The sequence below is a fragment of the Pollachius pollachius genome (genome assembly GCF_949987615.1).
Source record: "Pollachius pollachius genome assembly, chromosome: 7".
In the NCBI taxonomy this organism is placed as follows: domain Eukaryota; kingdom Metazoa; phylum Chordata; class Actinopteri; order Gadiformes; family Gadidae; genus Pollachius; species Pollachius pollachius.
The window spans coordinates 15,599,031-15,624,872 of NC_136940.1; the positions used below are offsets into that span (position 1 = coordinate 15,599,031).

A 25,842-nucleotide genomic window follows, 5' to 3' on the forward strand; every position below is an offset into this window, starting at 1 on the left:
TCAGAAATTAATTTATTACATTCATGTCCTTTTAACGACATTCATAACACAATTTGGATGTTTATTGAACATTGTTGTACATAAAGATATTATCAAAACTTGGTTCTAAAATGAAATGTCAAATCAGCTGCAGAGAGTTTAAGGGTGAAATTTTTATTTATGAAGTAAAAAGTATCTTAGCTTTGCATGTTCAAGCCTCACGTCCATAATTAATGTGCAAGAGAACAGTGTCAATAACAATATCATAAAAAAAACACTCAGTTATGTCCTGAATCGCAAATGACATTTGTAAAATGTTGACAACAGTTTTCACACTGACCTTTTAAAAAACAGTAATACCTTGAAAATTCAGAAACTGATATTTCTTAGAAAAAAGCAATACAACTTTAACAATCCCAAAACACTTTAGAGTGCAGTAAATAAAAACGAAGGCTCTGATGAAAAGACAAAAAACAATGTCCTCCCATCATAGAGACCAGTAACAGCCTGTGAGAGAATCAGTAACCACCAATCCATTGTAAACACCTAGAAAGAGCTTATCCCTACCAAAGGACATTTAAAAAAAAAACATTTAAAGTCACAATCCTAACTTTTAAATGGGATATTAAAATCCTAAAACACCCTTTGGTAGAGTACTCACTGTCTATTTAACAGTACATTTACCAATTCAAATTACATTTAAAAAGTCTATAAAGTTTAGAATCAAGAGAATCTAGCCATTGATATCCAGATCTGTTGTTCCGATTTGGAGGCATAGATTAAATCACATTCTTAGTAACCAACTAACCAAGGTAACTATACTATAAAGGGAAAGGAAGGATTGTGTCTTTAAATGAAAATATAATTTACTACTTACAGGCCTAACACCTATAAACATCTACATTTAAAGTAAAATTATCCAGCAGATTTCTCCTGTCTTCAGGAATATTTATTTTAGTTCAACTTGAACAGTTTCTGTTGGTCTAACGAGTCTATGAATGTCCGCTCCATTGACATCATTGTACTGTAAACATTGCAATGTAGTTTGAATGTCCCTTTATGCAACCAATTTTAAAAAAAACTGCCCGGAACACTACAATAAAAACAAAATAAATACTGTTTAAAAGAAAACAAGAATACTGGACCAGGTTCAGGCTGGAAAAGGCCCCTAGAATTTAGGCTCATGAACTCCCATCGTTCCAGGTTGCCTTTTGTAATCTATGCAGCCTGAACAAAGCTATCCGAGAAATGAATGCCAGGCCTCATTTTTTTTACACTACTCGAGACACCCCATTTCTCCAAGTTCCTGGAATGAGGTACTCAATAAATACAGAACCGTCCAGAAAAATACAATGTGTCTCCTTTGACCGTGTGTGTATCCAGTGTCTCTTGTCAAACTACAACCTTGCCCTTGATCTCCAGCTTGCTGAGGTCAATGGCCTTACTGGACTGCTCCTCTGTGAAGGTGATGTAGGAGTACACCAGGCTCCCCGAAATACTGGAACACACCACACACACACACATTGAGAGATTGTAGGCAGATCGATAGCAGACTTTATAGTCCCTCTTAATTGGTGGTCAGAGTGAGGTCCGGTGAGATCACAGAGAGCAGGTCATAAAAGCCGGGCTGGGTCTCTAACAAGAACCAGCATGCTCATTAGGAATTCCTCGTACCATGATATGAGACATGGGCTACCTGCTGGATGGGTTGAAAGTGGCCTGTTGCGCCTATGAACAACAGCTGCCTTCCAGGGAGATGTAGCTTAGAAAACCACAAACCAATGTGCACAACATTTGCCAGCTGTACGCTTGCTGGAGTTGTTTTAACATGCATGGGAAATAAACAACGCAAGGCAAATTGAGAACTTTCAATACAGCGTTAATAAGACGAACGTTACAATCAATGACGCAAAGATTAACAATGGAATGGCTTGCAAGCACATGCATCCAGCGATAACGCCATACCTGATATTCAAGCCGATGAAATTGGTCCACGAGAAGATGTAGTCCCCGCTGAACACCATTCCGATGTATGTCACAAGTATGTTCTTAAACAGACACAGACAAGGGGATCATCAAGAGACATACATGCCGGGGCCACCTGATCCCCCGGATGACAAAACATTGTGCTTCAAAGCTCTTCATGGCCCCTGCTGCTCACCTTAATGCAGCCCACGATTGTGGTGGTCAGAGCCGAGTTGTACTGCATACAAAGCACAGTGGAATACATCAGAACAAACCTACAGATACAAAAAGGTACAGCTCATTAGAATGAAATGCATTAGAAAACCCTCACACCAGCCCAAATTACTTCCATTACATATTAATATAATAGGGACATGTTTTAATTTGTGTGTTTTAAATGTCATAACGTTTTGTTGCATTGGGTCACATCTGCATAAACATGTTTTGATTTGACATATTTTAATATTTGATCACACACACACACACACACACACACACACACACACACACACACACAGCCCTTTTGTCGGGGCTCACCCCATGATGGAGGAGAGGATGAACTGAGTGAGGAAGAGCCTGTCTGACCAACCGTCATATTCCATTGCCTGGGGAGAGAATGTCTGTCAGCTCAAATATACAACCAACGATCCGCCTGGATGGCCATCCATTGACAGAAGTTACTGCTATGCCAGCAAGTGGTAAAGGTCCATGGCAACCATGCTTTTATGATGACCTCAGTACAAAGAAGATCCCAGCCATAGAGATAAGCATCAATCTAATCAGGACAGATGCAAAATAATGTCTTTAAATTTACATGTCTAGTATTGAAGTTCTTTGCGCCATTAAAACACTACAATTCCATAAATTGTTTGGGTAATGCTACAAAATGACAGTATGCAGCACACATCCAATTTAAGACGCATAATATAAAAGGAAATCCCATTTATACTCTTGAGTCCTAGGAAAAAACCAATGATCCTGATATCTCAGCAGTGACGCATGCTTGATAACAATGAGATATCGGAGCAACACAGAGCCTACCAACATGTGATGGCACATGCTCTATCTGAAAATTGTTGAACAGAGAGAGGCATGGCTCAAAGCAGAAAGAACAGTCCCAACATGTTTGTGGTTTGCAATTTGTCTGAACTGTAGGGTATGAGGTGGATTATTAGAGGGAGTGCTTAATCGGAATGATGGTTTGGTGGTTGCTAATAAACAATAATATAATAAATGGCAATAGGCAAATGATTCTGAAAGATTTTACAATACACGTGTACATTTTCTTTTGCACAGGTGGGCCCCGTTGGGATCATTCTCCAAACCCTTTAAGTGTTAAAAACACTACATTCTATGCCAATGGTGCTGTCTCAACAAATGTCCCAAATGTCCGTTAAAATAAGTAATCAAGAAGGCAGCAGTTGGTATATTAACCAGTGTTGAAGCAGGTCATAACTGCAGGAGAGTGTATGAACTCTACTTCGCTGGATAATGGGAGCTTTGTATCTTCACTGCACCCCTTCACTTCACCCCTCCCCTTCTTTCCTCCCTGGCCCTTCCCGTTCTAGGGTTTGGCAAAGCCTCAGCTCTGCCAACCCTGATCAACCGACGGCTGCTCTAAGAGCTTGCAGTGACGAAAATACACTTATAAATGTATTGAGAACCTACCAGAGGCCTTTTACCAGGTTTGTCAACTTTAGGATTGTATTCAATTGAATGAGGGTACATGTTATTACAATGTAGGAAGGTAGGAAGATTTAAAACAAGCTTCATCTACAAGTAAACAAAAGAAGAAAGAGACTCTATTAGCCAAAAACAAAACAAACAAACAATACATTGCTTACCCTCTGAACATCTCCAGTAGCATGGGCCAAGAGCAGTGTGGGAATAATCATAAATAATGCATTATAATATAATAAGCCATATTTTCCCAACTCCTGTGAAAGAGAGGCAAGAGAGAGAGAGGTAGGGCGGTGCCAGAAAGGGAATGGGACCAAAAGGGAAGAAGTTTAGAGAACAGAACAGAGACCCTTATTCAAAGCAGGTCAAGAACATTCCTATTAAACTAGACTGCAGATGTTTGCAGTCTGCCTACTGCATTACCACACCATCTCCAATCCAGCCAACAGTTTTCTAGTTAACATCGGCCCGATATGTTTTTAACCAATCACTCCTGCTCACAACTTGCTCTAAGGGCACACTCACACTAGGCCATCTGTACCGTGCCCAAGTCCGTTTCACACCTGTACCGTTCTCAAGTACAATTGCCCCTCCCCGCTGTTCGCTGACCTGTGCTCACACTAGGCAATCTCAACCGGGCCTGAGTACGGTTGCCTCTTGTACATACGTCATCACCACGTAATATGTCACCATCAAGCGTCCGCTGCTTAGTAGAACCACACAGAGAACACAGTTGACACTTTACTGACTTTGTTGCTAGTTTGGAGCCTTCTACTCAGATACAGCCCTCTCTCACTGAGCGTTTTTACACTGCCAAATAGGCCGTTTTATGCACACCTTTTTCGCGGCATGGTCTGCGCGTTTAGAGTCCCCGAGGTAAATTGCCTGCTTGAGCTAGAACCCCAATTTACCCTCCCAGACCCTGCACACATTGGTGGTTTATTAGGTTTAATTCTGTTGTAACTGCGACGGCTCCGTGGTTCCAGGGGGAGGGGAGGGGCTTGGGTGGTGGTGTTGCTGCGCTGTCTCCACAGAGACAACGCAGCGATATGATCATGAGCAGTTAACTTTTTACTTGAGAGAAAGTGAAATCCGCGAGCTGCTGATCATGAGAGGTGATGCAGTTGTATTAAACAAAGACGTTGAAAAATGGTGCGATCCACGAGAGACGCAGAGGAACTGTCCTTACGAGGCTTTTGTCTGGATAAAAGTGGTCAGCAAAATAAAGAATACGTGCGTTTTTGCACCTGTAAATAGTTAATCGTGTTTGTAGCCTACACTCAGACGTGAACTTATTCTTGCATGCGGGTGTCTTCATTCATAAAAAAATTAAAACGTTCGCGAGTGTGCAAATTATTCTAAAGAGGTCTAGACTCCGTGCGCAGCCCTGCCTTCTCCAGTGAACCAAGAAAGCCCGCCCCGTGACGAACGGGGTATTTTTGATCAAAAACTTCACTATTGCACTAACGCAATGACGGATTACCGCATGGGCAAAGTGGGCACATGTCCAGGGCCCTGGCCAATGGGGGGGGGCCCTTCATATATATATCTATATTTTTTTTTATTATTAAAAAAATTCAAATGGCCAAGACATTGGTCAAAAAAGGATTTGAATGTTTTCGATATGCAAAATAAATACATTAAATACATTAAAAAAAAACAAATAACGTGACGTGACGTCAATGTCGTAGTGCTTGGTCAACGGTCAATTTCACAGTGAAAATGGAGTGCTAAAAAAAAATAAAAAAAACATGTGCTAAGCGGGTCGGCATAGTGTACACGAAAGAAAGAAAAAGACACTAAAAACAATGCCCTGGTACAACAAATACCGTCCATTTTTTAAACTCGTTAATTCGTTAAAGGAAGTCATTAGGTGCTTTTAAAGTCATGATATTAACCTGACAGATTCCATGTTCTGCCGTTAAGACGAGCGGCTGGCACTATGCATGCCCGCAGCCGCTGGGTTACACTTTCTCTCTCTGCATTATAATGTGTGTTGTTGTGGATTTCATGAGTTATAATATGCAACCAAATTCGGTGTGCTAGTGCATGTATTTGCGTGTTGGTAGGGGTCCATGGCTGGTTTGTGTCCAGGGCCCGTGGTCATGTTAATCCGTCCTTGCACCAATGTGAACTGCTTGCCGTCGTGTTTATTGTTTAATGGGAAAGAAGGGTCGCATGGACTATACGTCATCCAGCTTAGGTTGCGTAGCTGTGCGTGTGCGAGTGTCGGCTCATTAGCATCTGTACCGTGGCCTGAGCACACCTCTCCCAAGTGTGCTCAGGCCACGGAATGGAAGTGGACTTGAGTACGGTTGGCGTGCTCACACTAGCCAAACAATCTAGACTTGAGCACGGTACAGGTGTGAAACGGACTAGGGCATGGTACAGATGGCCTAGTGTGAGTGTGCCCTAAAATCCCCTGCACCGTTCCCAGTCCCAGTCCCAACACACACACCTTTATTTTTGTGTCTGTTGGCGTTTCACTAATGACATAATTGTCTACATGTCTATTGCCCGGCTGTAATCTCAGCAACATGGTTCCCATGTTAAAAGTCACTTGATCACAGTGAAGGCTATTTGTCAAGCAAGGATCACAGAGGCAACAGGATTACACTAGGAATTATATCAGGGGGACAAGATAATGTATACTAGTAATAATATTTGCTGACTAAATATATATACCCCTTAAAATTGTATTATAAAATATGCAGAAGATTTGGATGCATATTCCTGACGACAGAAGGTCCAGTTGTATAAATTCAATAACAGCAGCCCCGTGCCAAAGAAAACCATTGACATACAATGGTGTCATTGACCAAGAAGTCGTGGTGCCACATACCTTGGAATCCAACTTCTGTTTGACATAGGCCCCGTTGATGGCGGTCAACACATCGTTCATGAGAATGAACGCATAACCTTCCAGGTCAAACGACAGGTCAGTACTACAGGCAACAGGGATCACAGAAAAAAACTCAAAATACAAGGGATGTTTTACCCCCTCCAAAAAAACATTTAATTTAGCCTTGAGCATAAGTTCCTGAGCCACAGGGGTCTTAAAAACCTTTAAACCAGGACAGGAGAGAGGCATTTATCATGTCGCCCAATACCCTGCAGCACATATTTTTGAAAGTAGGATTAAAGGCTGGAACACAAATTTAATAGCCCTCACCTTGCAGCCACAAACGCCCCAAGGATCATTGTAAATACTGTCATCTGGACGGGCCTGGAGAATGTCTTTCTAGCAATGGTAACAAGGGGAAGGGCCAATTAAAGTGAATCTCATGATACAGTGATAGACTTCAATTACATTTAGTCTCATTTGATGAGCAAGTGACTAGAAGTACATCCGAATGGTATTTATTAAACAGCATAGCTAGACTTACTTTAGCAGGAATATTTCAGCCATCATTGTAAATAAGATAGTGAATCTTCGGAGGACTGTAAACATCGGGAGGCTGGGGACAGAGAAGACCTTATTAGAATTAAGTAAATAAATATTCCATTTAAAAAATATTGAATACTTTTGTGTGGCCTTAAGGTATAACCTTAATAATATCTTACTTTAGCCTTTTAGTTCCAAATAGTCCAGTGATTTGGTTTCCCACGTAAAGGAGAGGTAGAGGAAAAGTCTGTAAAAAGGATCGAATATAAAGATTCAGATGCAGAGTGATGCTGACTATGTCAACTGAGCACTTATTGATCGTGTCAGTTAAATATTTAAGGGGGAATTATTTTCATAACTGTTTTGGTACATTACACAAGAGACAATTTACGTAATATTTGAGTCACCTTGCCGGGTGTGCTTTCATCGAAGTCAGGGAAGCTGATCACCCTGAAAGCCTTGCCCCCCCATAGTACAACCACTGTCGCGAACATCTGCACAGTTTCACAATTTAACACATTGCTACATGGTCATGGTACACATTCAATTATGACATTGTTAACGAAGAACAAATAAAACGCATCTACTTACTTGTCCAATCCCGACACATATGGAAGATGGGAACCTGTTAGGACAGTTGTATACATATTAGGTTACTGCTTTAAGAGAGTAAAGTCAAAAAAGTAAATGCACGATCTGAGAGAACTGTGGGATATGTGTAAGTTAATGTCACTGCTACTCTCACTATTGCCTACTATAAATAAAGCGCCATTTTAAGATCCAGCACCGCATCCTCAAACTAATCAGAACAGCTCAAAGTTAGTAGTAGCCCTGCTAGCCTCCGCTATCCAACTAGGCTAGCTAACGGGCTACTTTACAAGTAGGACCAATACACGAGGCGCTTCAAAACCTCTCTTACCCATAGTTAGTGAGGACACTTTTGTTCACCACGACGATGAGAAATGAGCTGATGCCGTAAAATCCAGCAGCCAACAGCTTTACAAAGAGTTCCGATTTGTCCGCCATCCCCAACATACATTCATCCCTACCTCCGTGCCTCTTCTGTCCCTTCCATCACTGAGCGCGAGCTACGTACTACGGCTCTCTGACGTCGCGCTACTTCCGCCCAGGTTGCAATAAACAGATGCAAGACTTATGCTTATTGTACATTAACACATTAATTTGCCTATAACTTGCAATTAGTTTGATGATACATATGATACTGCATTGAAAAATATTTAACGACGAATACATCCAATGTTTATTGAACGGAACACACGTTTACATCAATGATATTCCTGAATTGATGATAGGCTATTTTAAAGGAAGATACAATCCCCATGGTGGAATGAGAAATGTACAGAAGCTGTTAAAAGACAGAAACAGAGCTTTTAAAATGTTGCGTATAACACTTACAATGGATAAACTTATGGACTATCAAAGAAAAAAGGCCTTGGCCAGGAAAGTTATAAAGTAAGCAAAAACGGAATCTAAGCCAGGAAAGGATGCTAGCAACCCAGAGAATGATAGACCCATTGCTTTAACATCCCATTTAGGAAAACAAATGGAAAAAATAGTAGTGGCGCGACGAAATTACTTTCTTGAATATAAATGTCCACTTAAAAAATATCACAAAGGGTTCAGGAAAAGCAAATCAACTACAGATGCCTTAGTTAAACTCAGCAATGAAATAGAGAAGACGCTAGTTATGAAGGGGATCATGGTGGCAGTGTTTTTAGATATTGAAAAAGCTTATGACACAATGTGGAGAGAGGGTCTATTAATTAAATTAGATAAAATGGGAATCAGTGGGAGTATGTATAATTATACTAGACTTTCTGTCACAAAGTACAATAAGAGTCAAAGTTGGTAATGGAATGAGTAAGGAGTTTATGGTTGAAAATGTAATTCCTCAAGGGACTGCCATTTGTCCCATATTATTCAATATTATGGTTAATGACATGTTTGAAAAAATAGGAGAAAGGAACGAAGGGTTTCTATGCAGATGATGCTGTCATCTGGAAAACGGGACGAAACATAACATACATTACCACAGCTATTCAAAAAGATGTACATTAGAACAATGGGGTATTGATTGGGGATTTAAGTTTTCCATACCTAAAACAAAGATTATTTTCTTTACCAGAAGGTTCCAGAAAGTTACAAAATTATGTTGCAGTACAATCAATCAATTGAAAAAGTGAAGACATTTAAATACTTGGGAATGTGGTTAGATGAAAGAATTGCATGGAAACATAGTGCACATTGAAACAAAATGTAAAAAGGTGCTAAATCTAATGAGGATGATCACTGGTCAATGTTGGGGCGCAGACAGACAGTCCCTGATGTACATATATAGAGCTTTAATAAGATCTACCATAGACTATGGATGTGTAGTTTATAGTTCAGCATGCAAAACCTCTTTAAGAAAACTTGAGAGGATTCAATTCAAAGCTATAAGAATTGCTTTAGGAGCTATTAAAACTACCCCCACTAGTGCTTTATTAATAGAAGCAGAAGAATCTCCAGTTAGTCTAAGATAAACTAAGTTGTCTCTAACTTACTGGGTAAGGTTGGTAGGAAGTATTAATAACCCTGCAATCCCAGTTCTTAATGATTGCTGGGAATATACCAAACAAACCAAAAGGGTTTAGTTGGAACATCAACAGTATAGCAGAACAATATGGAATTAAAGAACTGAATTTAGCCCTTCATTGGTATTAAGTGCTGTTCCCCCCTGGATTCTTCCATCAGCAGAAATTAACAGTGAGTTATTGGAAGTAAAGAGAGAGTATCCAAATGAACAAAGTTTTGCAGCATATGGCCAGGGTTATTTAAAAACGTCTTTCTATGGATATGTTAAAATATATACAGATGGATCAAAAGATCCACAAAATGGGCACTGGGATATATATTCCAGAATTTAACCAAAAGAGATGGTTATAGGTTAATCATTTTTGTATCTGTATATTCTATTGAGATGACTGGGATAATAATAGCTCTTAGGTGGATTGAAGAGGTTAAGCCATTGAGAACTGTTATATGTACAGATTCCATGGCAGCTTTACATAGCCTTGACACAGATCATTCATCAAGGGAAGATTTGGTTATTGAAATTAGACATTTATTATTACAAATCAGAAACCTTGAAATCATTATTCAATTTTGTTGGGTTCCAGCTCATATGGGCATTAAAGTAAATGAAGAGGCTGATAAAATTGCGAAAAAAATATGCTGGAAAATAAATATATAAGAATTAATGTTCCAATGGGGAAGGGTGAAGCCAATTCCATAATTAAATCTGTAATCATACAAAACTGGCAAAGGGAATGGGAAGAAGAACTTAATGCTAGACACTACCATAAAGTACAGATGAATGTGACAGGGAAAATGGTTAATTCAATAAGCTTAAAGCGACACTTCATCCATTTGTATTAAGATTTTGGTGCGTTCATATCGCTGGAAATTATGAGGAAAACATTTTTGCGACGTCGGAAAGTTCTCGTGAACTACACCTCATGACACTCTTATGATTCTACTTCCGTTCGGCAACTGGGGCCAGATTAGAGTTGCCCAGTTAGTGGCGTATGGTTTACTAGTGACGCGCATGAACATGGCGGAACATGAACATTTTACAATATAAAAGAATCAACCGTAATATCACATACTTTACTATTGATTAACGTTGTAACCGTCTGTTGGCATCAACTTTGGTGTACTGGTAAACCAGCTCTGGATAAGGGCAAGTGTTGCCTTCCATACAGTGGCAATACTGTATGTGCTTCTCATGAATAAAAGCAAAAGGATAGTAGGTGATAGGCATCAAAGAAATAAAGGCATGCAAACTTAATTGTAGGGAACATGCGTAAGCGTGAGCGTGAGCACTGGCGAGCCGTCTCGTTATCACCAGGACGATAAACTCGCCTTTTGTATAACTAGAAACCCAGTCATATTTTTCCCTCATTTTCCCCTGAGACAGGAGAGATCCGTATCTACTGTTGGGGCAAAATAACCTGCTGAGCACATCACATGTACATTATAAATATAGCTAACTCCTACCCTAGCTTAATGAGCACATCACATGGCAGTCACCTTATAATATAGTCAACTTTTAACACATAACACATACATGAGAATATAGTCAGGTCAGGGCCGGAGCCAGGGCCCCATATCTCCTCCCGGCAGATAGTAGACACTCAGACAATGCACCAGTCATCCTCAAGGACGGGAGGACCACAACGGATGAATGCTCTGAAGCTCTCCCCCGTAAGGAGGAACACAAGAAGATATACATGCATACACTAGTGCCTGGGAACCAAGGTCAAGTAAAAACACACAGAACCACACACATCTCAAACGCACACACCTCATCACGAGGAGATACAGCATAAAACTGTATCACTCTGAGACTCTTCACCTTCTTCCGAAGCAGACCTTCCACGGAGGCGAAGCTCCGGACGAACCATCAGCGCTGATTAGGGACTTAGACATATTCGATTTCTCACGCTTATGACTCTGTATAACCGTTGCCACTTTACTTAATAAATCCAAGGTCCTCGTGCCGATAGACTTTATTACCTCTCCGTCTCATTTCATCTGGTCCAGTAACTAGCCAGACCGTTTTTCCCAACAAATTGGTGACCCCGACGTGATTTTTTCTGAATTGGACCGCAACTGGGAAACGAGAGACGGAGAGCGGCACGGCCTCGGGACCCCGGAGAACCGGACCGATTCCTGCAGTCTCACCTCGCGATCGCACAACAAAAGGTAGGCAGAACCTGTTGATAAAATCCAAACTCTGCATAGTTATATAGGAACCACATTAGGAGATGAGACTGTGAGAACGGTTCGCTACGGGATATCTCGTGGGGACTAATAGGACTGCACCCCAGCATTTCCCCGTAAAACCCGATTGACCCCGAATGCGTGACACATCGAATATCGGCTCGTTGCATGGTGAAAGAATACCCTCGAGACCATAGGGCCTATAAGAATCGGTCAGTGATACAAGACTACCGATGGCCAAAAGAATATATGCCTGAGCCATTGAGTGGACTCAGAGGGATGCCTGGGCCGGGTTCGGAACCCAGATGGAATATATGCCTGAGCCATTGAGTGGACTCAGAGGGATGCCTGGGCCGGGTTCGGAACCCAGATGGAATATATGCCTGAGCCATTGAGTGGACTCAGAGGGATGCCTGGGCCGGGTTCGGAACCCAGATGGAATATATGCCTGAGCCATTGAGTGGACTCAGAGGGATGCCTGGGCCGGGTTCGGAACCCAGATGGAATATATGCCTGAGCCATTGAGTGGACTCAGAGGGATGCCTGGGCCGGGTTCGGAACCCAGATGGAATATATGCCTGAGCCATTGAGTGGACTCAGAGGGATGCCTGGGCCGGGTTCGGAACCCAGATGGAATATATGCCTGAGCCATTGAGTGGACTCAGAGGGATGCCTGGGCCGGGTTCGGAACCCAGATGGAATATATGCCTGAGCCATTGAGTGGACTCAGAGGGATGCCTGGGCCGGGTTCGGAACCCAGATGGAATAATCTGTGTATTAAATAATTCTATGTGGTGAGAAGTTTAGAGTCCTTTATCAGGGTTAAAGTCCCTTTGCAAAGGAAACAGTGTGTGTATGCGCGAGAATAAGAGAGAGAGAGACGGAGTGGCTGTGTGTGTGTGTGTGTGTGTGTGTAAGAGGCCCAGAGAGAGAGAAAGAAAGAGAGCGAGCGTATTTTTGGGCCGGCTAAAATATGGAAATATGTGTGCAACGCTTGCTTGCTTTGCTATGCTTAACGCTATTCTGCTGTGTCTGATGATTGTGGGTGCGGGACACAGAATGAGAAGTCTGTCGATATGTTTCTGGGTGCGTCTGCGAGAAAGAGGGAATCTGTGAGTGAATCAGTGGGTGTGTATGCGTGATAATCTGTGAGTGAATCAGTGGGTGTGTATGCGTGATCCGCTCTATCTTTGTCCGTTAAAACGGGTAAATGTAGGAATAGATAGATTGATAATAATGAATAAATGTCTCTCTGACGTATTGCGTTGCTCTATGGCGTAACCAGCGGAAATAGATAAATTGACAATGATAAATAACCTTTTTTACTGTGTCGCTTCAATTTACTGTTTGAACCGTTAAAACTAGACCTAGACAAGTTGACAAGGATAAATGATATCTCTTTTACTGTGTTTCTTTGAATTACTGCCGGACCTGTCGCATAGATAAACCACAATACTAAACAACATCTCTTTGCCGCGTTGGTTGACGGTTTAGTCTGATTGACGCAGATTAATCAATAAAGATAGATAACGATTATTGGCTATAAAGAATATCTGGATGTATTGAATAACGTCTATAGGCCCTGTTGTTGTTTTTTGCTTCCCTCCCCCCTGTTTTTTCCTCCTTTTTCTCGTTCTCCTCCTCCAAGAGTGACAAAAGTTACCCCCTAGTCTCTCATCCGCTCTTGTGTGTTAGACAGGCCACACAGAGTTATAGCATCAGGGCCGCCATTTTTTGAGTTCTCTCGCTCAGTCCGAAGCCACACCTCCCCCTCCGCCAAAAGTTTAGCCACTCCAACCTTACCCTTCCCCAGCCATAGCGCCCCCTACCACTCCAACCTTACCCTTCCCCAACTAGACTGCCCCCTACTGGGCCACTCCAACCTTACCCTTCCCCAGCCATAGCGCCCCCTACCACTCCAACCTTACCCTTCCCCAACTAGACTGCCCCCTACTGGACCACTCCAACCTTACCCTTCCCCAGCCATAGCGCCCCCTACCACTCCAACCTTGCCCTTCCCCAACTAGACTGCCCCCTACTGGACCACTCCAACCTTACCCTTCCCCAACCACAGCGCCCCCCACTGGACAACTCCAACCTTACCCTTCCCAAGCCACAGCGCCCCCCACTGGACAACTCCAACCTTGCCCTTCCCCAACTAGACTGCCCCCTGCTGGACCACTCCAACTCTTACCCTTCCCCAACCACAGCGCCCCCCACCGGACCACTCCAACCTTGCCCTTCCCCAACTAGACTGCCCCCTGCTGGACCACTACAACCTTACCCTTCCCCAACCACCGTGCCCCCCACTGGACAACTCCAACCTTGCCCTTCCCCAACTAGACTGCCCCCTGCTGGACCACTCCAACTTTACCCTTCCCCAACCACCGTGCCCCCCACTGGACAACTCCAACCTTACCCTTCCCAAGCCACAGCGCCCCCCACCGGACCACTCCAACCTTGCCCTTCCCCAACTAGACTGCCCCCTGCCGGACCACTCCAACCTTGCCCTTCCCCAACTAGACTGCCCCCTGCTGGACCACTCCAACTCTTACCCTTCCCCAACCACAGCGCCCCCCCACTGGACAACGCCAACCTTACCCTTCCCCAACCACAGCGCCCCCCACTGGACAACTCCAACTCTTACCCTTCCCCAACCACAGCGCCCCCCACCGGACCACTCCAACCTTGCCCTTCCCCAACTAGACTGCCCCCTGCTGGACCACTACAACCTTACCCTTCCCCAACCACCGTGCCCCCCACTGGACAACTCCAACCTTGCCCTTCCCCAACTAGACTGCCCCCTGCTGGACCACTCCAACTTTACCCTTCCCCAACCACCGTGCCCCCCACTGGACAACTCCAACCTTACCCTTCCCAAGCCACAGCGCCCCCCACCGGACCACTCCAACCTTGCCCTTCCCCAACTAGACTGCCCCCTGCCGGACCACTCCAACCTTGCCCTTCCCCAACTAGACTGCCCCCTGCTGGACCACTCCAACTCTTACCCTTCCCCAACCACAGCGCCCCCCCACTGGACAACGCCAACCTTACCCTTCCCCAACCACAGCGCCCCCCACTGGACAACTCCAACCTTACCCTTCCCCAACCACAGCGCCCCCTATTGGACCACTCCAACCTTGCCCTTCCCCAACTAGACTGCCCCCTGCTGGACCACTCCAACTCTTGCCCTTCCCCAACCACAGTGCCCCCTACCACTCCAACCTTGCCCTTCCCCAACTAGACTGCCCCCTACTGGACCACTCCAACCTTACCCTTCCCCAACCACAGCGCCCCCCACTGGACAACTCCAACCTTACCCTTCCCAAGCCACAGCGCCCCCCACTGGACAACTCCAACCTTACCCTTCCCCAACTAGACTGCCCCCCACTGGACAACGCCAACCTTACCCTTCCCAAGCCACAGCGCCCCTATTGGACCACTCCAACTCTACCCTTCCCCAACTACAGCGCCCCCTGCCGGAACACTCCAACCTTACCCTTCCCAAGCCACAGCGCCCCCCACTGGACAACATCAATACCAATCCAACCCCGACTCTCGATCACCCCCTGCTAGAAGAATTATCCCGGTGAATAATAAAGATAAAAAGACAAACCTCCCCGCACCCGGCCTCCAGTGCAAAGGCGTCCACGACCCCGACCACCCCCACACCAGGCTGCTAAGGAACGGCGAACACACCCACCATGTCGGACGAGCAACGGACCAGAGCGCTGGGCTGGTTGTGCCTCAACGCTGAACCGGGAAAAATATTGAAAGGCCAAGACCGGAAGAAATGGGAGAACCGATGTGATGTCTACATTAAAACCTGGCAGAAAGAAGGCGTGATCCGAATGGGACCCCTCGACCACACCGGCCGGGCCGCCATACACGCGTACATTGGCAGCCAGTATGAGCGGGCAAAGGTCCGTCGCGACAACGCAGGAGCCAAGACGGGACGAACGGATGCACTCGAAACCCAAGACCGGAAAAGACAAAAGAGAATCTTAGTATTAAAAGCATTGGCCTCTTGCCTCCCGCCCCACACCCTAAAACCAGCCCCCTCCTCCAGGAATCCCTTCCTAACGGACCAAGTAACCCCTACCCAACCGAGCCTGACAGCTTCACCTTATCCCTCCCTACCGAAGGCCGATGAGCAGGCCCGCCCACCTCCGTACAACCACTCCCTCCCCTATGCCCCGACCGACTTCCAGGTTCCCGGGTCCCCCCATCTCATGTGCCCAGTTATCGAAATAACCCACGCCACATCTCAGTCCCCGGTCACGGTGACCTGGCAAAGACCCCCCCCCCCGGAACCGGAACGAGCCAAAGAAGGGGTCCACTTCACAAGGACAAACCACCCACAAAGCAAGGAAAGCCCGAAGCTGACAACAGCTCCCTCCCCATGCCCGATGATACCAGGAAGGACCGGGCCATTGGGGCAAGAACCATCCAGCACCGAGAACTGGACACCCCCCTCCTCCAGCTACAGCCAAGCCCAGGCCCCCGAAACCAGGCCAACAACACCAGGGGAAGCCCAACCGGAAGCAGAAAGGATGCGTACGCGGATCGGCGTACCTGGCGCCAACACATTGGACTTGGCCTCCTTCCTGATCAACCTATCGTCTAAAGAAGAAGAAACGGAAGTGACAGTAGCAACAACAGAAATGAGAAGACACTCCGGGATTCCCCAGGGGAGACACGGAAGACACGAGGAAAGAGACGAAAGAGGTGAAGAAGACGCAGACACCGTGGAGTGGGACCCAGTGGGAACGAGATGGAAAGAAGAAGCGCTGGAAAGAATGTCCCTCGGCATCGAGACAGAAGTCCATCTCCTGTCTCGACAGCTGCGGGAAAGGAGCGAAGCCAGAGATCAGAGGTGGGGAAGAGGCGCAATCCACAGGACAATTGGCCCGGGCAGATCACAAGCCCGAAGTACCGCAACCCCGATCGCGACCCTGGCCATCACCAGCACTCCACAAGCTGGCCCCCCGACACAACGGAGCCAAGCCCTCGACCGCCGGACGAACCGCGACCTGGATGAGGGTCCAGGACTGATGTTCCCACTAATGGACACCCCTGCAGGACGAGCGATGTACGTTCCCTGGACCCACCGCGACCTCAAGGGACTAGTGGAAGACCTTCCCCCGATCAAACAGGGGGCGGGCAAGTGGATCAGAAACCTCGAGCGACTGACCACAGCTGACCGGCTCACCATGGGGGACATCCGAGCGGTCCTCATGAGAGGAGAAGGACCCCGGGCAGTGAACGACGTGGAAACCGCAGCCAGAACCACCAGAGAGCCGGACGACTCCCCTTTCGACCCCTTCCGCCCCATATGGTGGGAGGCCCTGAGGGGCCTATACCCCCCTCAGAACTCAGCAGCATGCATGACCGGCCTGAAAAGAAAACCCAGTGAATCAGCGGGCGAATACCTCACAAGAGCCACTGAACGATGGAAAGACGGATTCGGAACCCGACCAGGAGCCTCCGCCGCCACCGAAGCCATGTTCCGGATCGCGGTTGAGACGGGTCTCTGCACCAAGACCCGCGAAGGCCTCAAAACAGTGATTGGACTCGGAAGAATGAACACCATGGACTGGGAGGAGGCCATTACACACCACGTGAACCTGGAGCAAGAACGGGAGGACGAGGACGTCAAAGAAGACCGCGACCTGAAGAAACGACTCTTGCGCATGGACGTCAAGAAAGCAACCCAGGAACACAACCGGGACAAGAAGGAGTCCAACAAATACCACGCCTCCGAGATCATGCCCCTCGAAGTGGCCACGCCTCCGGCCCCGCTGCCTGCCCCCAACCCCTTGGTACAGCCCAGCGGACCCCCTCCGACCCAGATGCAAGCCCCTCCCGCTCAAGCATGGGGGCCCCAGCCCCCGCCGTACCCGTACCCGTACCCGTACCCGTACCCATCGTATCCATACCCCACACACCCACCCTCGAACCCAGCAACACAGACGGGACCCGGGATGTACCAGAACCAACAGTCCAAACAAAGAGGCGGATTCAAATGGAGAGGAAGAGGCCGGACCCCAAACACAAACCCCCGGTCCTACCCCTGCTTCATTTGTGGGCTCATGGGACACTGGGCGAAGGAGTGCCCCCAAACGGGACAGCCAGCGATGCAACACGACCAACAGGATCATCAGCAGCAACCCGGCCCGACCCGCGGTAACCCTGGAAATGGACCGACACATGCCTCAAACCCCGGGACCCCGATGTACCCTCTCTGGGAGGACCCGGGATACAACGGCCAATATTGACGGGACCCGAGAGCCTCGAGAGGGACCCAGGTGGTGAACCTGGGAACGGGAGCCCCAATGGTGGACGGACTCGTAAACCAAACACCAATTCGTTTCATGGTCGACACCGGAGCAACAGTATCCACCATCGGGGACCTGAACCATGAAATCCCGCCCCTCTCCACTCGAACCCTGACTACCATGGGGTTCTCGGGAATAGAAAAGACCAACCCCTTCACCACCCCCTTGCCGCTCACCATCCTGGGACAAACCTTCTACCACTCCCTCCTATATGCCCCCAAGTGTCCCACCAACCTCATGGGTAGAGACATCCTGAGCAAAATCAACTGCCTCATCAGCTGTTCCCCCGAAGGGACTACCATGACGACAGAAGCCGACCAACCGCTCCAGATGATGCTGGTGCATGAACCCCCGCCCCGAAGCCCCCCGTCAGACGTATATTGGATCCGGAACATGACTACCCCGGACGGATTCAAGCCCCTAGAAGAAACATACCGAGAGTGGGCCCCCTGGATCCATCAACAGGGGGACTTCTACCCACCGCACGACCCCCTCCACACGACCCTCAATGTCCTTCGAGACCCAGACGAAAGCTACGACGAACAATGGAGACGCACCATGGAGGGAACCGGCCAGAAGTGCCTCTACGAAACAATGTTCATCGGACCTGAGGGGGTGGCGGCCCTCACCCTTCTCACCCCGGATCAAGAATATTGGTACCGCCTCAAACCCGAGTCCCGACCACACGTGACCCTGGCAGTAGCCAAGCACCACACGGCTATGAAGCTGGGGCCCATGGTCTGCCGAGCGACTCAAGTACGAGAGTGGGCCCCCACCGACAACCCACACATTCACCTAGCCCCTGACAAAGGCTTGATCCGGGTCTCCTTCCCCCAAACGGCCTCCTGGGGGGTGGCAGAACGAGTGGAGTGCGACCGACCGCTCGCCCCTGAGGAGGTCGACACCCCCAGCCCCCTGGAAGCCGAAGACCCCGACGTAAAGATCATGCTAGACGGCCTCCCTCAGAATCTCTGGGCCACCGGCGCCTACGACATGGGGTTTACCCCCCAACACAACATCCAAATACCTCTCAAACCCGATCAAACCCCGATTCATCAGCCCCAATACAAGGTCAGACCCGAGGCAGAAGCAGGGATCACTGCCACCATACAGGGACTCAAAGAGGTAGGAGTGCTCCGGCCCTCTCAGTCCCTTTGGAACACCCCGATTCTCCCAGTGAAGAAGGCGGACAGACTCACGTGGAGGATGGCCCATGATCTCCGCCTAATAAACGACGCCACGGAAGGACCCCCCGAGAGGGTGCCAAACCCGCAGGTGGCGCTCCACGTGGTTAACCCCGACCACCTCTGGTTCTCTGCAATAGACCTGGCCAACGCCTTCTTCTGCATCCCCCTGAACAAAGACTCACAAGACATCTTCTCTTTTACCTGGAGGGGAGAAAAACTCACCTACACCCGAATGCCACAGGGGTACCGATCGACCCCCACCATATTCAACGACTGTGTGCGGAAGGACCTCAAGGACACTGTACTTCCCGACGGAGTGGTTATGGTTCAATATGTAGACGACATCCTGCTCGCCGCGCCTACCAGACAAACCTGTGTGGATGCTACCAAGACCCTGCTCGAAACCCTAGGGAAAGCAGGGTACAAGGTCAAGCGGCCCAAACTACAGGCTGTCCGGCCCAGGGTGAAATTCCTGGGGAGGCTGATCGGAGAAGATACCAGAGACATGACCCAGGATACCCGAGAAACCATCCTGAATTACCCAAAACCCGCCACGGTTCGCCAAATGTTGGCCTTCCTGGGCCTGTGCAACTACAGCCGCCAGTACCTCCCGGAATTCACAGAGCGAACGTCCGAACTCCGCCAGATGGTCACCACAGCCGGGGCCCGAAACCTACGGGCCCCGCTGGAGTGGGACTCAGGAAAAGACACCGCCTTCCATCAGCTGAAACAGGCCCTCCACTCAGCCGCCGCCCTCCAAGCCCCCGACTATACGGCCCCCTTCCATCTGGACGTCACACAGAGGAACGGAAATGTAGCGGCCACCCTCTGGCAGGCAAAGCCCGGCACCCGAAGGATCCTCCACTATCACAGCTCGGCCCTACCCACTCCGGGCCTAGGACTCCCTCACTGTGCCAGACATCTCATGGCCATCGCCATCGCCCTACGGAAGACACAGTTCCTCACCATGAACAACCCCACGGTAGTGCACACCACTCACGGAGTCAAAGCTGCAGTGGAGAGCTCACTCTTCACCCTGTCGGCTGCCATTACCCAGATCCGGTTGACCGAGGCCCTGACAGATCCCTCGGTGAGCTACTCAACAAAAGGAGTAAATATGACCGGAGAGTATCCCGCAGACACAGACGGCACCCCCCACAACTGCGCGCCTCGCATCCTGTCGGAACTCCGAGCACGACCAGACCTCCAAGGGACCCTCCCTCGCCCTGCAGCCTCTGACTTTGAGGACGAGCTCCCCTACACACTCCCAACCTACGCCTCCGAAGAGACACTCCCAGCCCCCGCCGACGACTGTGTCCCCGCCGGGCCGGACATCTACCCGTGAGTGCGAGTGGCCTCTCCAGATGCACGGCCCCGGCGTCCTGTTTCCATCACCGTCGGCTGACACCCCACCGCAACACCCCTTCCCTCTTCCCCCCCCCCGCCTGTGACGTGCTAGTAACCTCTCCAGGTGGGCTGCCCCATTCCCGTCCCCGCCAACGGCATCACCCCCCTCCCACCTGAAGCACCCACGACGCCCGGACCAGGGATCTGCGTTCCGGGACCAGGGGCTGCGGCCCGCTCCCTTACGGCTTGAGGGCACCCCTGGCTGTATTCGCTTCTGTACGCTTCACTGTTTTTAGCCGCTCCCATATCTATGCCCGCGTCTACGCAACCGACGCCGGGAACGTAAATGTTGTTGTTTATATCGCTGTCCCACTAGATGGAGCTCGGGGATTCACACGGGCGAGATTCCAGGGGCCTTGATTGCCCGTTTATCAGACGAGGTCCTGAGCGCAGTTGAATAAAAGGGTCTAATGCTCAGGTGGCGCGTTGCGACCACCTGCCCATGATGACGCTCAGGACTATTCCATGGTTTCAGTTGTTCCCGTGCCCCGGGCCTACCCTGGATGCCCCATGCGTGTGATTGCTTGTTGTAACACGACCAGTCAACTCCTCCTCACATCCTTAGTGTGTGGTCCTCTGGGGATGGGTTGAGGGGGATTGCCATTCGCTATCTGCCTCATATCTTCGCTATTATTTAGGGACACGTTTCGTGGTTACATTTCTTTCCTGTGATCGTTAGTGTATTTGTGTGATTGTTGCATTTATATTGTTATTGTTTACTAATGTTATGATGGTAGTCCCGCGCTGGAGTCCTATCCCTCGTACCCCTAATGAGTAAAAGTCGTCTTTCGACGACTTGAGGGGGATATGTTGGGGCAAAATAACCTGCTGAGCACATCACATGTACATTATAAATATAGCTAACTCCTACCCTAGCTTAATGAGCACATCACATGGCAGTCACCTTATAATATAGTCAACTTTTAACACATAACACATACATGAGAATATAGTCAGGTCAGGGCCGGAGCCAGGGCCCCATATCTCCTCCCGGCAGATAGTAGACACTCAGACAATGCACCAGTCATCCTCAAGGACGGGAGGACCACAACGGATGAATGCTCTGAAGCTCTCCCCCGTAAGGAGGAACACAAGAAGATATACATGCATACACTAGTGCCTGGGAACCAAGGTCAAGTAAAAACACACAGAACCACACACATCTCAAACGCACACACCTCATCACGAGGAGATACAGCATAAAACTGTATCACTCTGAGACTCTTCACCTTCTTCCGAAGCAGACCTTCCACGGAGGCGAAGCTCCGGACGAACCATCAGCGCTGATTAGGGACTTAGACATATTCGATTTCTCACGCTTATGACTCTGTATAACCGTTGCCACTTTACTTAATAAATCCAAGGTCCTCGTGCCGATAGACTTTATTACCTCTCCGTCTCATTTCATCTGGTCCAGTAACTAGCCAGACCGTTTTTCCCAACACTACCTCGAACACTTCCTGCTTTAAATGACGTAAAATTAGGATTTTTACGTCATTTAAAGCACCTGGAGCTCTATATCTAAATGATCTAATATAATATATAGGCATCTATAATGTAATATATAATATCACGGCCAAAAGCTGTGTGTGCCTCTGGATTTATGAATAACCGACTGCCTCGGGTTCTCCGACGTCTCTGGTCCTTCCACATCAATCTGAAGTCGCATCTGAACTTCAGAGAGTCAAAGCCAACGTTTCTTTCCCCAATTCCTTCTCCACCATGGCCAAGAATCAATACACTGGTCTTATTTTGCAAACCCGCACCCACCCGTACCCGCGGATTACATTCCGCACCCGACCAGACCCACTATAAATTGATACAGACGCCCAACCCACACCCGAAGGAAAACGTTAGATGGAACAACGGGGAATTACACTATCTGGTGTTTGGCGTGGTGCTTTAGATTGCTGTGCAAGAAAAGCAAATCATCCACTGTGGACGGTTTTAGTTGACTCCTCTGCTCCTGAATAACATATCCAGCACCGGAGAAGTCTCGCTCGGAATCGCAAAACCCGCGACCGACCCGTGCTGTTCAGGCGTCCGACCCGACCCGCACCCGTGTCCGACACAGTATTCTTTTTCATCTGTTTCATCCAAATTGTGCGGGTCACCCGTCGGGTACGCCTACCCAAACCCGTGCAGGACTCCAGCCAGGATAACCCCCACTACGAGCCTTTACTTGTTGTGGAAGTAGGTCTACCAGAGACGTCCGAGAACCCAGCGCAGTCTTTAATTCATAATATCATATGGAGGCGCACACACCGTTTGGCCGTGATATTATCTATAGCTAGAGTTTTCGCGCGAGCGTTGCGCTCACTCAACCTGTAGTTGTAATTAAATCCATAGCAATAATGTGGAAACCCCAGTCGATAATGTAACAAATTTCTGAGAGCATAATATAATAACATTTTACCTATAATGTTACAACGTTATAGGCACATATGTTACATTCATTCACCACAAATGACTCTTAAAAGCATTGCCAACATTTTCATATTTTTTTAACCATTCAGCAAACAAAAGGCAACAGGCTGATTATCATTTAGGGGGCCACTCAATGGCATGCAGAAGCGTCATCAACACGCCCACTGAAGTGGTGTGAGAATTACCGACTTTTTATTCCTCATTCACATGTAAGGTATTTACATTTCCTACGGAGAAAATACTACCTCAGGGGTAGTATTATTCAGGAGATTTCCAGGGTACAAATGTCAGGATATGTTGTTCACACATACGGCCCATCAAGAAAATATCAGGACTTACACGTGTGCCTGAAAGCAGCTAGTTTGTGAGCATTTGATTACAATATAGAATTAGTCAATTTATGGTAAACGGGGTAATTGTTCAATGGAATGTGTAGTATACCATGCATGCAAATCAATTATTAAATACCTTTCACTGTTATTCAGGGGTGAAAAGTGCATTGACATTTTAAAATACAAGGCAACTACTATTGGTTAGTTGAAAATAATAATCATCATTGAGATTAAATATCTCTTCCAGTGCCCTGGCCAAGATAAGCAGCAGTAGCCTACAATCACACATAGCATACACACAAAAGAAAAGAAAAATAAAACAACTAAAACAGTCCGCAGGGACTAAGGAGTTTATCAATATCGCAAGACATTTCGGGAAGCTCAAGGAGGAGCGTAATATTAAGTTTGAGCAACAAAGTGTGAAGACATTTCGGGAGGCTCAAGGAGTGTAATATTACATTTGAGCAACAAAGTGTAGTCTTGTGGTGGACTCTATAGACATAAATCACCATACTGTGTCATTGACACAGGTAACGTTTTACCTGGGCGAGTGTCGCTGCGGTGTGTGCGCGTGCGTGTGTGTTCTTACCTGCGCGTGTGTCGATGGCGGATTAGTTTTGTTTAAAAACATAATGTCTTACCTGTGCGAGTGTTGCTGCGGTGTGTGTGTGTGCGTGCGTGTCAGTTCTTACCTGCGCGTGTGTCGATGGCGGAGCCGTTATGTTTAAAGGCGAGTGTCGCTGCGGTGTTTTCGCGTGCGTGTGTGTTCCTATCTGCGAGTGTGTCGATCGCGGAGCCGTTGTGTTTTAAAACATAACGTCTTACCTCGGCGAGTGTGTCGCTGCCTTTGACTTGACGTGCGGTGTGTGCGCCTGCATGTGTGTGTGCGGGCCTGTGTGTGCGCTTTCGCGTATGTGTCGCTGCCTTCGTCTTGAGGGTTTGGGTTTCCGTGTATGTTTGTGTGGTGTGTGTGTACGGTGTGTATGTGCGTGCTTGCTGTGTATCTATGCGTTCGCGCATGATGTGTGTGTGCGAGCTGCAGGCTGCTTGGCACATGCGCACATGACTAACTTGAGTAACTGGTGCGACGGGCCTGCTATTATAGTAGCAAGATATTATATTATATAGATACCTATACATTATATCAGTGGCGGACTCAGGGGGGGATACCTGCTTGGTTGGAACTACACATTGCTTTGTGTAGTTCACATTCTTCTGGACAGACCTTGAAATTAACTGATATATCCTTTTATTAGACTGGCTGGCGTCAAGTGCTCTGTGTTCAGCATTGGTGGGTTTACTGATGCATCTGTCCTTTGGACTAAGTAGAAGTTGCAACGCTTTATCCGGCGATAGTAACCCAATTTGCCCCCGGCCCAGTGCTTGAGAACCCTTCCCACCATACGGCATAGGGGACTGTCAAAGGGCTTGTCAGATGATCACACGGTGCCTCCATGATCCTTTTAGCTTTAGGGGGATTGGTGATTGGGAATGTCGACAGATTTTTGCTGCTCAAGGACAGCTTTCCTAGGGCTGTGTTCTTTGTTACGCTCCCGTCTGCCGAGAGCACCCTGAGCCTTTTGGCGTGTGTTGGCGTTGTTGCTTTAAGGACGTCCCGCTGTCACGTCTCAGCAGTCAACAGGGGTCTCTCTCTCCCCCTCTCGCTCCTCTTCCTCCCCATGGCCTTGGCCTGCAGTGAGTCTGTGATGCGTACAATGGCAGAGTGGTCTGTTCTCTGCGCGGGTGCGGGTTTATGGTTAGAGTGGGTCAGTGTGTGGAAGCCAGAGGAGCCAAACAATGTGTGCTTGTATTTCTCTCCACCGCACAACACTGGATATGTCTCGCAGACAATCTGTGGATTTAATAAGAAACCGATGTGATATTAGTTATTAAGCTGAAACTATAACACATTAGGAAAACAAGTATTAGTACATGACTCATGAAATAGCCAACTTGAGGTGTTTCTAATCCTCACTGGAACTCACAGGGGGTGGAATGTAAGCAGATGGGGCCATTAGTGTGACTATCTTTGCATTTGTTCTCTGCAGTTCATCCTGAAAGCAAAGCGGTGCCAACTCTTCCATGGCATGGGCTCCACTTGAACACACACCCTCCACTTTGCTTGTTATTGCTGGAGGTTCTTTGTCTCTACAAACAATAACCCATTTTAAGGAAGGAAACAGGGCATGGATTGAAATGGGTATTTTTCTATGTCCAACAATTGACTCACCACCTGGAGCTGTTGTTGCAAACACGTACAACGGTGCCCTTCTGTAGCTGCTGACAAACCATCTTCCCCAGAGAAACTGACAGAGAATATGGCTCCTCGTCTTCCTCTGCATGGACAAAAAAACAAA

At 47.7% G+C, this 25,842-nt stretch overlaps 1 protein-coding gene across 3 annotated transcripts; it reads right to left on the reverse strand.

Annotated features, from left to right (window-relative positions):
- Positions 1 to 64: 64 nt before the first annotated feature.
- Positions 65 to 24,478, reverse strand: LOC307077873 (nucleotide sugar transporter SLC35D1-like). Of its 3 annotated transcripts, none has more exons than XM_079739365.1 (12): positions 24,311 to 24,478; positions 7,601 to 7,634; positions 7,417 to 7,503; positions 7,189 to 7,256; positions 7,011 to 7,082; positions 6,797 to 6,865; positions 6,467 to 6,569; positions 3,789 to 3,881; positions 2,482 to 2,549; positions 2,141 to 2,219; positions 1,945 to 2,027; positions 65 to 1,477 (listed from the first exon to the last, which is right to left on the reverse strand). In XM_079739365.1, the coding sequence occupies exons 1-12, from the start codon at positions 24,361 to 24,363 to the stop codon at positions 1,372 to 1,374; spliced, it is 915 nt and encodes a 304-aa protein (XP_079595491.1). In that variant the 5' UTR covers positions 24,364 to 24,478; the 3' UTR covers positions 65 to 1,371. The 3 variants fall into 3 exon arrangements, with proteins under 3 accessions (XP_079595491.1, XP_079595492.1, XP_079595490.1); XM_079739366.1 differs by having other exon boundaries at positions 24,178 to 24,440; XM_079739364.1 differs by lacking the exon at positions 24,311 to 24,478 and adding an exon at positions 7,929 to 8,220.
- Positions 24,479 to 25,842: the final 1,364 nt, after the last annotated feature.

What these genes read in the sequence shown, in the direction of transcription:
- LOC307077873 (XM_079739364.1), bottom strand. Translation starts at nt 8,044, where the DNA reads ATGTTGGGGATGGCGGACAAATCGGAACTCTTTGTAAAGCTGTTGGCT. An exon ending in ATCCTCTCCTCCATCATGGG is followed by an intron (nt 2,220 to 2,481) that starts GTGAGCCCCGAC and finishes TTGTATCTGTAG; the next exon opens with GTTTGTTCTGATGTATTCCA. An exon ending in CAATCGTGGGCTGCATTAAG is followed by an intron (nt 2,028 to 2,140) that starts GTGAGCAGCAGG and finishes TGTCTGTTTAAG; the next exon opens with AACATACTTGTGACATACAT.